The sequence below is a fragment of the Dermacentor albipictus genome, chromosome 5 (assembly GCF_038994185.2).
Source record: "Dermacentor albipictus isolate Rhodes 1998 colony chromosome 5, USDA_Dalb.pri_finalv2, whole genome shotgun sequence".
NCBI lineage: Eukaryota > Metazoa > Arthropoda > Arachnida > Ixodida > Ixodidae > Dermacentor > Dermacentor albipictus.
In genome coordinates, this window is record NC_091825.1 from 167,725,508 (window position 1) to 167,740,090 (window position 14,583).

At 42.0% G+C, this 14,583-nt stretch overlaps 1 protein-coding gene across 3 annotated transcripts in view; it reads right to left on the reverse strand.

Annotated features, from left to right (window-relative positions):
• Positions 1-14,583, reverse strand: part of fwd (phosphatidylinositol 4-kinase beta fwd) — a 166,724-nt gene that overhangs the window by 118,695 nt on the left and 33,446 nt on the right. For all 3 annotated transcript variants that reach the window (XM_065434612.2, XM_065434611.2, XM_065434613.2), the window contains 2 exons: positions 13,464-13,549; positions 798-967 (listed from right to left, as the gene is read on the reverse strand). In XM_065434612.2, coding sequence (XP_065290684.2) covers positions 798-967; positions 13,464-13,549 — 256 coding nt within the window. The remainder of the gene's footprint in view (positions 1-797; positions 968-13,463; positions 13,550-14,583) is intronic.

Here is a 14,583-nt window from a genome sequence, read left to right on the forward strand (position 1 = left end):
GCACTCACGGTGTAGCTCGCTAAAGTGGTGGCGTGAAAGGCATTAAAGGCGTGAAAGGTTTTGGCACAAAAAACCCCATAATTCAGAAAGGCATTAATTGAAAAGCGGCACATACCCAGCACATTTGTGGCACACACTGCTCATGCACTGGGTTGCTGTCCTTCAGCAGTGCTTGTGACGGCGGTTCGATTCCACTCAGCATCGAAGAAATTTAACGGACCTTTTCTCGTCATTGTAGACCGGCATATTGCCAGTGGCACATACCCAGTTACCCTAGATGGCATCAAAGACATTCATTGAAGAGTGCCACACACCCACTGGCACATGCCCAGTGACCAAAGTTGGCATCGAAGGGTTTCTTCAAACAGCAGTACCTACCCAGTCCCGTATCTATGACCCATGTCGGCACAAAAGAGGTTGATTGAATAGCAGCACGCATATACACATTGTCACATACTCAGTGACCCAAGTTGGTCCGATGGTTGGTTTTTAACCTTGTCACCTCCGAACAGCAGCACGATGTACTACCTCTTCCACCACTAAATACCTAGTGACCCTGGTAGGTGGGGAAATGGTTAGATACAAACGCAGATAGATACATAAATAGGTAGCCCCCCAAAAGTGTGTGAAGCCCCCAAAGAATGTGAACAAGTTAACAGCTATTTTGGTCAGCATTTTTCCTGTTTGCGTGACAATTTATGCTGGTCGCACACTGTCTGTGCTGTATGGTGCACACCAAAAAGGCATCGCACCATTGCCAATTCAACCTGCTGCACAAAGTGGGCCTGTCCACTGACCTGGCAATGGCACTCCACCTTGGCTCGTCCACGCAGATCCCCAACAATGCCATCGCAACTGTCGTAGCAGCCACAGCCATTGTCAAAGGCGTGGCCTGAGCCCAGGTCCCCCAGTAGAGCTGCCTTGCGACTAGACTCGGGGATGTGCCGGCTCCCTCCACCGCTCATACCTGCAACATGGGACATCAAAAGAGAGGCCTTGGTTTCAGAAAATGTAGCCATAAAATAGCATGCTAAAAAAAAAGCAGCAACCTATAAATAATTGCTGTTCTTGCTCTATACAATGCAACTACAAATGTAAAGTGGACCTTTTAAGTCCTGGAAAATTAAAAAATGGTGACAAAAAGTGGTGAGGTGGTGACAGCTACTGCAGTGAAGAATCGATATAATTAACACAGTGAAATCTCATCATATTACAAACTTTATAGCAACAATGTCTTCTTTCAGGCTAACAAAGATATGCAAAATACAAAACAATATTTCAAAACAACAAACAATTTTTGACGGTACCATGAGGTTTGTTATATCAAGATTTCATTGTACTTGTAAATTATTCATACCACCACTTAGATCCTTAGAAGTGGAACCTCAACACGTAGCTTATGTTGGAGCACGCTGCAATCCTTGGCACATTAGCTATCTAGAGAGCTCTACATATCATATGATGCTGCCTGTCTTTTAGTGCTCATGTGGTCAAACCTAGCAGATGGGATAGGCCCTTGCACTGCATCAGCACCATACTTCCCGGTTACAAAGAGCAAGAAATCTCTCACTATATTCATGCAACCATGGCATTACAAAAATATGTGAAGAAACTAGGGTTGGGCAAATATTCAATATTTTGGATATTCAATCAAATGTTATGCTATTTAGTATTATTAACTTTGTATCAAATTTCAGTACTCATAATTTTCTAATTATTTGGAACCAATGAATATCAATTTGAAGACATACAATCAAGTTTCAGTTCCAGGTGAGCAAGTTACATTGGCACAGCTCATAGCCAGGACAAGCCAATAACGAAGCCACCACTGGGCCACCATGCCGCTGACAGACTTTTCAATTGTCAAAGTTTCGGATATTGTATGGCATCTCGATCATTCCGATATTAATGGTGCGCATGGTGTAGGAAAATCTAAATAATTGTGCCGTTCATGGCTGTCCCCAGTATTCTTTCTTTCCTAGGCGATGTTTCTTGTTGAGCAAACCACAACTTCAGTCGCCACCTAGCAAAGCAGATGGCGACTGCCAAGCCTAACAACAGCCAAAGCTGTGTTGGCATGACGAAAATTAGCTGGGACCATCGTGTGAAATTTGCCGTTAAGGTTACGTGCACGGGATAGACCGAGAGCTGTAGAAGGCCACGGTGTGAATTGTCTACACAAAATACAGTCTGCATTAAGTTTGTGCACTTACTGGGTGGAACAGATTAAGCTTGTGAGTAAGTACAAAACACCGACAATGAACTGCTGGTACTGCGCAGTTCTTGCAGTCAAAATCGCATGCAACCTGTGCGATTCATGGAACTGCAGTGACAAGCGACACACGTCAAGCCATGCAAAGGGCAAACGAGGAACACCCCCACAGACAATGACATCACAAAATTTACAGTAGAATACTACATGTTTCTTCCTGTTACATTTTTCCAGATGCTACGTCGCATTTTTTCAGTACCGACCTAAGACATGTATTATGTTCCCATTTGATTTGAGTGCCATTCTGTAATGTTCCCGCATCTTACGGTGCAGAGGCAAATTCACAAGTACCAAGTGCTGGAAGTACGCCATTGTCAGTCCTATAAGGGTGTCACAAAGCATTGTAGATTTTGCTAGCTTTCTAAAGTCGGCTTTGCTGCTATACAGCCATGTTATGCAGTGAGGAAAAAAGTGAAAAGGGGCCACTGTCTGAGATTATAGTATGCGTCTCTAACTATACATGCGCTTGAGGTATCGCAGTCTACGGGCCAATGAAGAAGAGAGCCAGCCAGTCGTACTCCACGAATGATCCCCTTTATTTTCTGACACCCAATTATATATACATGGGGCAACAGTGCCACAGTTTTTCACAGGGTTTCCAGGCAGGTATTGAGTATCAACCAAAATTAACGACAGAACAGCGCTCAGAGCTGTTTCTGACACTTGTGGCAATATGGGGCCTTCCGCACTGTTACATATTTAATTTTTTTTCACAGTCTATTCAAAAACATATCAACGAGGTTCCACTGGTATTGAACCACAACATTGAGCAAAAGTCTGTAAATTAACTTTCTATACTGCTAGCCGTACTGCATGCATTGTAAAAAAAAATTTGTGACTTACGTTTTTGCATGAAAATAACTGCATAGCAGCACTGAAAATGAACTTGTCATCTACGCAACTAAAGTGGTCCCCCCTCCCCTTTTTTTTCTCCTTCTGGCTCTTGCCTCAAGGTCTTATGCAAAGACCACAATTATTTACTTCCAAGGCAAGAAATTGGTATTTGCATATTTGTATTAGCATAATTACACAAAATGCTCCTGCATTTTTCTTTACCAAGATATATGGTATGCAATGTATATGAACTATACTATTCAAAATTGTTCAACCAAATTACGATTCACTTCAAACACAATTTTAAACTAAATTTACTGCTCACCCATCCCTAAAAAAATTAACAACAGAACAGCGCTCAGAGCTGTTTCTGACACTGCTGTGGCAATATGGGGCCTTCCGCACTGTTGCATATTGTATTGCTAACTTAATTCCATGGTCTGTGCTTAAGTTTCTGTGCTTAATTTGTTTGGTGTTCCCTAGAAGAAAGCAGAATGCACTTTTTAGGAGCATGAATATTAGTACCATACAGTGTACTTTCATTATATTCAAAATTTGCTTAAGTTGAACCATGGCCTCTGAAATTAGCATGCGCTGGCTGGTTTTCCATCGGCCGTCCCGATCACATGGGGAGAACGTAATTTCAGAGGTGGGTGTGGCCGGCTCCTCCTCCGTGGCACTCGTGACCAATGGCTATTCATGCGCTGGGAAGGCTTTTGGGAGTTCTGGTACTGTTGCAGCAGCTTATATGAGGCGAGAAAAGAATACTTTTGCACTGCTACATGAGCTTTTACCGATTTGGAAATGATGACTCAAGGTGTACAGCTTTGCGACAGGCCCTTCTTTTCTCTTGATACAGTTGTTTGAAGTATGGTGCTTGCTGCTTGAATAAGCTTTTGACGTTTCCGTGGCTGCAACGATTTTAGTGATTGCTTTTTCCAAAATTCACCATGTAAAGTCAACGACCAATTTTCCGGATGCCCAATCTTTCGAACATGCCCGATAATTCGAACACCTTCGCCGCACCAGCGCGTACCCCATGGAGTCAATGTATAAGAACATCTGAAATTTCGGACGCAAATAGCCTTCAGCCATCCGATCCTGACTTTTTTGCCATGAATGCAGGCCCAAAACGGCATTAATCGAAGCCACCACCACTGTCAGTTTGATTATTTCGCCGCCTCGAACCGGCACTCTCGCATGCAGATTTGCTGGCAGGTGTAGCCAACTGTGACAATGCTAGGCCTAGCTACTTCAAAGTTTGCTACCAAGTTTCTAGCTTTTTGGTGCCGTGTTTTTAATTGTAACAATGATCTGCTGGTAGCAATGCTTGCCAATGGCTTTGAAGCTCGGAAAGCACGACGCATTACATAATGCCAGTTCGCGAAAGTCAGCTTCGCCTTAATACAGCAGTGTTACGCGGTGAAGCATACGCAATGTACTGCAGTTAAGCGTACCAAAAGTAGCAAGGGGCAAGGGATACTGTTTTTGTTAATTACACATGCGTGCACCCGCCGTCTCCTATCACAGTACCAGCGTCGATACGCATAATAAGCATACTGGCAGGCCTTTAGAGTTATGTTTTCGTGGTCCCTAGGGAGTCCGAAAAATAGGACAATGACTGAAGTAAAAAAATAATCAGAACTCACTCAACATTTATTTTTCGCTCGGGCTCAGACTCGCCAACATTCTACTCGTCCAGCCTCACACTCGCAAGTCAGTGTAAGTTTGAGTGAATCTGAATGAGTGGACTCATGAGTTAGTTTGCCGACCTATGCCATACCAACCCTCCTTTCCCCTTTGAGCTCAGTGCTTTAGTTCGCAAGGTCGCAGTGACAATAAATCCAAATGAGAATAGGGTACCCTCTCCGGAATTCCTATTTCAAGATGGCATCAAACCAGCAGGCTGGTGTGACCAGTTTCCCTATGACAGTTTTTCCTATGGCAATTGGGATTGTAACAAGTGGGCTTGTACCTGCACCAACTAGCCTGACAGTAGACACTATTTGGGTTTGCTAAGCTTCCGGAAACATGTGCAGGATTCAAAAGACACGAATGACTTGTGTAGACATAGATAATAACGCAAATATTAGATATAAGAACATAAGCCACAAGCAGGTGTCAAAGTCTGAATACTTAAAGATCTTTCAGAGCTGCCAGCCTTCATTGCACAGCGACCTATGGGGATGACAGCTGATGACCCCCAATTGCTTCAACATTCAGACGGGCTTCCTATAACACAGAAAGTAACCCTGCTCGGGTTAGTCTGTACCTCATCAAATATCAGTGCGATTAAATATAAAGCTATGTTTCAGGGGATGAGGATAACAGAATGCATCAGCGACCACAATCAACTCAATTTCCATCCATATATCTCTTGAAGAAAGCAGAATGCCAGAACACCCCTATTACTTCTCACATCAGCATATGTTATGCTACGAAGAAGCAGACATGAATATAATAACAACATGCTAACACAATCAACACGTCATGTCATTACAATGATCTAATTTCAGAAAATTGGGCAGTTGCTGTGCCTTCCTTCGTAAATTAGGCCAATGTTGTTACGCCGACTTCTACTTTCGAGGTCGAAGACCTCGAAAATAGAAGTCGGCGTAACAACATTTTGGTTTATGGCGTAAAAGAAAAAGAGGGAGAAGACTCAAAAGAACTGGAACGGAAAGAAAACGAAGAAATTTTCAAGAACGTCCTTGGTGTTGAAATCAATTCCATAGAGCGCATCCACAGAATTGGCGCCAACAACACACAGCGCCCGCGTCCTATTATTTTGAGGTTTTATAACTACATCGACAAAACTAAGGTTCTGTCTTCCTGCTTCAAATTAAAAGGTACGGAAATAGCCATTTCGGAGGACTTTTCTAAAAAGATTCGCGATATACGTGCGAAATTATGGCGGTCTGCCGCTGAAGCAAAGGACAGTGGTTCTAAAGTTTCCCTCGTTTTTGATAAGCTGAAAGTCGATGGCAAGCTGTATGTATGGGACACACTTAGAAATTGCAGAGTAAAGTTATCCCAATCCACTGCGTCTGCAAAATCCCAACAGTTGCCTTCTCAGTCCACTCGTGCGACCACCCGTCAGAGCGCTAAGAAATGACAAGTGTCTAGCAAGACGCTCCGGCTTGTTTCACTCAATGCACGCAGTGTTCTTAATAAGGTACAGTTACTTGAAGATGTAATTTTGACTTATCAGCCACATGTTTTAGTGATTACGGAAACCTGGCTACATTCAGGTGTGCAAAATACTGAAATAGTTCCATCTTCCTACACGCTAATCCGTAGAGACAGAGGATCACGTGTTGGCGGAGTTGCAATTGCGATAAAAAACAACATTAAATTTACTCGCTTAGATGGTATCAACAATCACGAAAGCAGATGGTGCAAATTGAAATTTTTCGATAAGAATATAACTTTGGGTGGTGTCTATCGTCCTTCGAATGCTCCCCCTGAGTATATAGAAGCACTATATGATTACTTGCTGCGAAATACCAATTCAAGTTCAAACATCCTTATCACTGGCGATTTCAACTTACCCGGCATTAATTGGTCCAGTCTTTCCCATGATGGCAAGGATTCTAAAAATGCTGAGCCTCTACTACTAACTGCGTTTACCTTTTCCTTAAAACAACTTGTTTCCGGAACTACCAGGATTTCCAATTCTTCTTCTATTCTTGACCTTGCGTTTGCAAGCAGTTCGTTCCCAAACTGCTCTGTTAGTATCAGAGATGGGATATCTGATCATAAGTTACTCGTGTTAACATGTCCTATTTCTGGCTCACGATCACCCGTCAAGCCTTCTGACATTTTTATCAGGGACTACACGCATGCGGATGACAATGCAGTAGTCAGCTATATGGAATCCATGTTCCCATATTTTAATGAAATAAGAGATGTTAAGGAGTTATGGTCATGTTTTAAAGAAATGATATTTCATTGTGAGTGCAGTTATGTGCCTTTAAAGAAGAAACGTGTCAACAGGGACTACCCATGGATGAATCGTGATTTGATTCGTCTAATACGCAAGATTAAACCCTGTCGTAAACGTGGTGACAAACAACAGCTTCCAAGTCTTGTACAAACATTTCAGGAAAAAGTGCACGCAGCAAGAAACCAATTTTTTTCCTGCACTCTGTCCTCTTTCATGTTAGAACAACCCAAAAAATTTTGGCGTTATTTGTCTAAAGATAAAAGCGGTATCACAGAAATAAAAGAATCGGGCATAATCATCGATGACCCCTCCATAATTTCTGAAAAATTCAACGCATTCTTCCAGTCTGTTTTCACGCTGACGGCGTCACACGCACATTTGCCATCTTATGCACTTCTTGAACCGATGCCTGAAGTAAACTTAAGCAAAAAGGGCATTCTTAACCTTTTGCGTACACTTGATATAAAAAAATCACCCGGTCCTGACGAAATATCAAACGTGTTTCTTAACAGATATGCGACTGGGTAGCAGAGTATTTGTATAAAATATATACAGTCTCGTTAGAATCTTGTGTGATACCCGATGACAGGCGCTCTGCAAGGATAGTCCCAATTTACAAGACTGGATCACCATTAGAATTGAACAACTACAGACCAGTTTCCCTAACATCCACAATTTGTAAGATGTTAGAACATATTATATTTAAGGCGATTATGATACATCTAGAAAATAACCAACTGCTTCATGACAATCAACATGGCTTTAGGTCCGGTCTGTCCACTGCAACTCAGCTAGCCGAGATAACCGATGATTTCGTAAATTCCCTAAATTTGAAGGGTCAGATTGACGCAGTGTTTTTAGACTTTTCAAAAGCGTTCGACGTTGTTCCACATGATGATTTAGTAACTAAACTGCATGCTATTGGTATTGAAGACAACACTGTTCGCTGGATAGCATGTTACTTAGCTTCAAGGAAACAATACGTGGCCGTTAACGATTGCATCTCTGATACACTAGATGTACAGTCGCGGACAGAATATTATGGACCATGAAATCTAAGAAAAAGCTGAATATCTCCGCAACCTCACAACGCAATCTGGTATTTGCATTTTGGACCTCGACTAGAATATGCTAACAACGCTGTCGTGGGCAGTTTTACTGGTTACTGCTACAGGCTGCTCGGGAATTTAACGTTTTCGGAGATCCCGTGGTCCATTTTATTCTGTCCGCGACTGTACACTCAGGAGTACCACAAGGGTCGGTGCTCGGTCCATTGTTGTTTCTGGTCTATATCAACGATATCTATTTTTCAGTGCAACCTCCTGTAAAGATCCGACTGTTTGCAGATGATTGTGTCCTTTATTCCAGCATAAATCAACACGCTGATCAAGTCAGACTAAATGATGCATTGCATTCAATCAGTGCGTGGTGTGATAAATGGGGCTTGAAACTCAATACTTTGAAAACGGCAAGCATAACATTTAGTAACAAAAAAGAACCTTTACAATTTGCTTACACCCTTAAAAATGCTTATATTAAAAAAACTAACCAGGTGAAGTATTTGGTTGTTACACTCGCAAGTAATTTGAGTTGGGAACCCCATATAGATAATGTTTGCAGTAACGCACTGAAAAAGCTGGCATTTTTAAAACGAAAACTACGTCATGCATCACCTGCTGTAAAGTTAACAGCATACAAAGCTCTCATTAGGCCAAAATTAGAATATGCGGACCTAATCTGGAGTCCGTATCAGCAATATTTAATTAAAAATATAGAAAGGGTGCAGAACATGGCCTTGAGGTTCATCTATTCTACCTATTTGCGCTTCTCGAGCGTATCAGTTCTTCGCGATAAAGCGAAGGTGAAAAAACTCGATCATCGCAGAATGGTATCCAGATTAAAATTTATCTATCAGCTTTACCATGGTCACTTTAACATACAGCGTGAACGTCACATAACCGAGCCGTCAATACGCTTTGCCCGTACACAACACAACAAAACAGTTAGGCAACCATTCAGTCACCTTAGCACGCATTAATATTCCCTGTTTCCTCATGCTATTTCATTGTGGAATAAATTACCACAAGAAATAGTTAGCGCTAATACCACACAATTGTTCGTTCATCTTGTGAATGGTTTTTCTTTTGATTAATAGCATGCAGATAGGGAAAGAAATTAATTAATCATTGTCTGTGTTTTGTAATAAAATTAGGTGAAAATGCTGTATTGAGTGACCTGTTGTGTGTACATGGTTTGTCAGCACTTGTTATTGAGTTGCAAACTACAACTGTTCTTCCTATATCGTATTTATGTTGATAAGTCTAAATTTCAAAGGCTGATGTTCCTGTATATCATATTTTATATATCTTTATTATTGTTCTGTATTCTATTTTTTTTATTATTATTTCCAGCCTTGTTTGTTACTATTGATGTAACCACTCTTGCTTGGGCCCGAATAGGGCCTGCAGTATTTGTAAATAAATAAATAAACAAAAAAATAAATGCATTTGGAAGATCTAGGAACTGCTCCTTTCCCTTCGCTGCAAAAACGCTCTGCAAAACGTGAGAAAAGAGCCAATGCGCACGCCAAGATCTCGCGTGGTATGCTTTCTACTGTGGCCTCCGCTAGTGCCTACACCTAGGCTAACAGTGTCCTTTCGGGGTAGCCGAGTGCCTGCGGCACATGACACTTTTTTGCTGGGGAGCGTGGCAAATGGCGACAACCGGAGTAAAACCAGCCGGCGAGCACCAATCTTGGAGGTCATGGTTCAACTTAGTTCAGAAGTCCAAAAATGCTTCCAATGCTTTATTTGAAACACTTCTTTCGACCCACATTAAGTACAAGGTTTCGAAATAGTGCCAAAAATATGCTAAGTTCTTACAGCAAAGCTGTCTATAGCTAAGACCTGGAAAAAGAATGTGTCCGAGACGTTTACAAAAACAAATCATGCGGGTCGATCCTCGTGATAGTGCAGAAAGGGTCACACCTCAATGGCACATACCCCTGTGGGCTGGGGGAGCTGTACTGTGCCTTCGAACTACCCTCGTCACACATGGGATCCAAAGGGGTCCCAGGCACAAGGGTAAGAACAGATGCTTTCAAAAAAAATGTTTTGTACTTGTTCAAAAAGGAGTTTAAAAATTCTTGGCGCTAGTGCCACTTGTTCTTGTTCCCTAATGAAATGGTGTAACCCACTCTGGGGGACTGGCCATGAATCAGGCGGTGAAGGAACTATTGGCATTTTTTAATAATTTAGGGTGAAATGAAATAAGTATCTTGCAAATTGGATTTAAAGTGTCTAATGTTACAGGTATGAATAATCAAAAATTCAACTAGATATTTTGTGAACATTATAAGTATTTAGAAGAATTTTAAATGCAATTTGTTTTGTCTCGCGCAGGAAGATGCACAGGGCTTCACAAACACTGCTCGCATGTTCGTCGGCATCTTCTTCCACAGGTGGCTCCATCATCAAAAAACTACCGTATTTGCTCGCATAATGATCGCACCCACGTAATGATCGCACCCCTGAATTTCGTCGTCAAAATTTGATTTTTTTGTATTTCCCGTGCAATCGCACCCCGAACTTGCCGCAGCGATATGTCGTGTGCCAAGTTTAGCTAATAATGATTGCGCTTACCATCTGTCGAATGCTACGCAAATGACTCTTCAAGACAAACCAAGTGGTCTGCACGCACCAAACATTCTTAAGTAGATGCCCCATTTTATTACTTTCATCAGTTTCCGCACTTCCATGAGAAAAAGAGGTACACCAAACTTGCCTTTATTATTTGTAGGCTTCATAATGGTTTTGGTCAACAACAATATAAAGGGTGCCTTTCGATTTTTCTCGTCTGCACTCATGGGAACGCAACAAATCGCAAGCGGCAATGATAGTAGCCACGTTTACATTGATACGTTAGAAGTGTACCCTATTCATATGCCGATGCTTGTAACACAGCTAAGATATTCACCCACCCTTAGCGGAAACATGACGTATTAGGATAGTAGTGAAGATAGATGGCGCAGTTTCCGCAGCATGCCGGCCATGTGTTTCTATGTCACTGGCAGCTAAGCGCGCCCATCTCCGTTTTTGTCCCCTCAAAGTGGACATGGCTCTGTTATTGCCGCATACTTGCCGATATTAGCAATATTATTCATTACTGATACGTAAGAAACTATTTCAATGCATGTAATGTACTCACGAGAAAAAAAAAAAATCGCATTTAGTGCGTTCGGCTTGCTCCGCCGGCCGCCATTTTTGTTTTGGTGTCCCGCAGCCAACGCAGGATGAAATTTTTTTCTTTTCATGCGAAATTTAACCCGCGTAATGATCACACCCCTGAATTTGCATCAATTTATTTGCATCAATTTTTCTGACAAAAATGTGCGATCATTATGCGAGTAAATACGGTACCATCATCAGCAATGGCTCGAGCGTCATCTTCCCCAGCTGGCTCCATTGCTGCTCATCCTTCCATCGTAGAATTTCACTTCTCTTCTGTTGTCGTAATGGGGAGGCCATGTTTACGGTGGTATGAGCCAATTATTGTCTCATGTGACAGACATTTAATAACAGAGGTGATACATGAATGTGTGTGCATACCTATATTGCCACAATGACCACAGATTAGGACAATAAACATGTTTGTACCTTTGTTCAATATTCTGGGTCACCTCACGTCGTGTCCTAAACAGCTTTGCTAGTCTCCACCTTCACAGAGTGGAATGGCACTGAATCTAATTATCTAAATATGGCAATTCAATCAGTTCATAAGAAAAATATGCAAAACCAGAGGGTTGACGTGAATCACCTGTACTACTACACATCTGTGCACTTTCGCCATGCCAGGCACACTAACACACACACACATTCTGGAGAAGCCCTGTTAACAACCAATAATACTCAACTTCCAGACATTTGCTGGCCTTAGTGTGTGTTGTGCCAAGAAGGCTAAAAAAATTCTACATGACTGGTACAGTTTGTTTGAAGAAAGCTGTCGCTCTATCTGACAGTAGCCGGGGTCAAAGTCTGGCTTTATGCTATGCACTGACTTGGTTCGACATTGAGCAAACTCCTTTGCATAATCTCACAAACAGGCTGGCGAGGAAACATCGAGATCTAAATTTTACAGTAATGTTGGTGAGCTGTGCTGTTTCTTTTAAAGCAGATGCAGCAGACATGGGACAGGACTTTGTGGCAATGAAACTTTCACTAGGCACACATCTTACACCAGTGCATGTGTGCGTAAACTAAGGAATACAGACTATTTCTCGTGACACTGGCGTCATGCCACTTTTAATATGCATCACCACGGTACAGTGCATATGCTTGACCACGTAACAACACTGTATTGTGGTGAAGTTGACTTTCGGAAGCTTGAATTGTGCAACTTTACACATTATGCACTTTCCACACTTTGAAACCATCAATAAGAATGACAAAGGCGAAGTTGGTATCATTGCTGAAGGTGGAAAATATTTTCAATGAAACACATGGCACCGAACAGCAGGAATCTTGGCAACGAACTTTGAAGCAACTAGGCCTAGCATTGCTGCAGTGGTTACGCTGCCAGCGGATTGGCATGCGAGTGCTGTATCAAGCCTGGAAGATAATCAAAATAGCAGTGGTGGTGGTTTCGATTAATGCCAATTCAGACCTGCGGTCACAGACAGAAGACCGGAAAATCGGATAGCAAAGGATTTCATAATCAAAATTTCAGACATTCTTATACATTGGCTCTAAGGGGTACGTGGAGGTGCCGTTCGTGGCATCCAAATTACCGGGTATGTCCAAAAAATTGATTGTGGCCAGTACTGCCACACTCCTTCAGTGTTTGGGAAAACAATGCAAGTCAACAAGCATCTCAACTTTTGTTTAGCCTTTCATACAGTACAATTAACTACCCCAAATTTTACTTTCATGTATGCACGCAGGTAAAATATTTTTGTGTATAACAGTTTTGATCACAATGAAGTGGTTAGGTGATTTCTAACATATGGGTAAGCTTAGCATGCTGGCTGGTTTAAACGTTGTGATTACAAGATGCCCTCTAAATTTTTGATTAATCTATCCATTAGTGACTATAACACAGATCACATTACCGATATCGACAAATTATGTGTAGTGGCAGAAATATATTAAATTTTCGGCCGCTCTGTCTTGAACAAACATTCATTCTGAACTGCACTGAATGCTGTTTTCCTCACCAACTCACTCAGTTCCTATCTTTATTCGCTTAAATGTATTCTCCAAAATCCCCCAATGCGTTGTCTCATGCATGGCAGTAGCGGCTGTCACTACTGTCAGTTAAAGAATGAAAAATAAGTTTTGAGCACAAACAAGTCCCAGCACTAATTTCATTTCTATTACATATATTAAAAGCTGTAATAAAGGTCAAGGGGCTCACCAGTGGCATCTGACAGGGAACGCTGATGGGTCTTTTTTGAAGACACCGCCAAGAGCGAAGACGTTTGCTGGACGGTAACACGTGGCCTTGAATGAAAAAGTAAAAGACTATTCCAGAGGTTCACAACAACCCAAATGCATTTTACACAAAACAAGCACTCGTAATATGCTGATGCAGAGTATGATCTACATGGGGCTCAAAACAATACCTATACAGCAAGTATCATTTAAGGGAAAAATTGTCATCCACCCAAGAGCCAGACAACAAAATGAGCCCCACGCAGGTTCCTCAGAATGCTACTTTTGAATGAACTACAGTTTTTCCCTTTCATTCATCACTTATGTCCTTTCCGTTGAAGGCGTTTTTATACAATTTCCATTTTCCTATGTCTGTCACACAGTGACAGCCTTCCCTTGAAAATTCCCATTCACTTCAAGAACAGGTTAATTCTACCAGCAGACTATTTACTTACAATACCCTTGTTGTGTCAGCACAATGAAAGCAGACATGCAAAGAACACAGTCAAAAATTTTGAAATTAACATAATTGTGCCAACAAATATGGCCATAGTGTCTCGGCTCTGAAATCTTGTTCAGATAGAGGAACAAAATTGCCTGTTTCCTAAGCTGCAAGTCCGGAAAGCACTGGACCATTTCAGAAACTGAACAGCGCAAACACCCGATACAGACGTACAAACCAGTGGGTGTTTGCACTAATCAGCATTAGATGCGCTTCACCAACAAGCCTAAACCTTAATGGATTTAAAAAATTACCCGATACAGGAAAAAAGAAAGGCGAGGGGGTGTGAATATCAAACATCACCGAATCGAATCGAAAATCTACTAGTATTCTATTTCTCGAATATTTGATATATTCGGTGCAGAGAGCCGCCCAGTGTCGCATGCACCCTAGAGCCTTTAGTTCTCGATGCTGTCTAAAGCAAGCATTTCACTTCGTTTTCACCACAAAAAGACCGCTGAGCACAACCACGGATGCGCCACCCCGGCTGACATGGTAGCGGACTTTGTAACTGCGAGTGTTCCCCGACGTCGGCCCAGTGCGGGGGTCAGACACACAGCACCCAAACGCCGCAATTTGCAGAACAGCACTGCATTGGCCT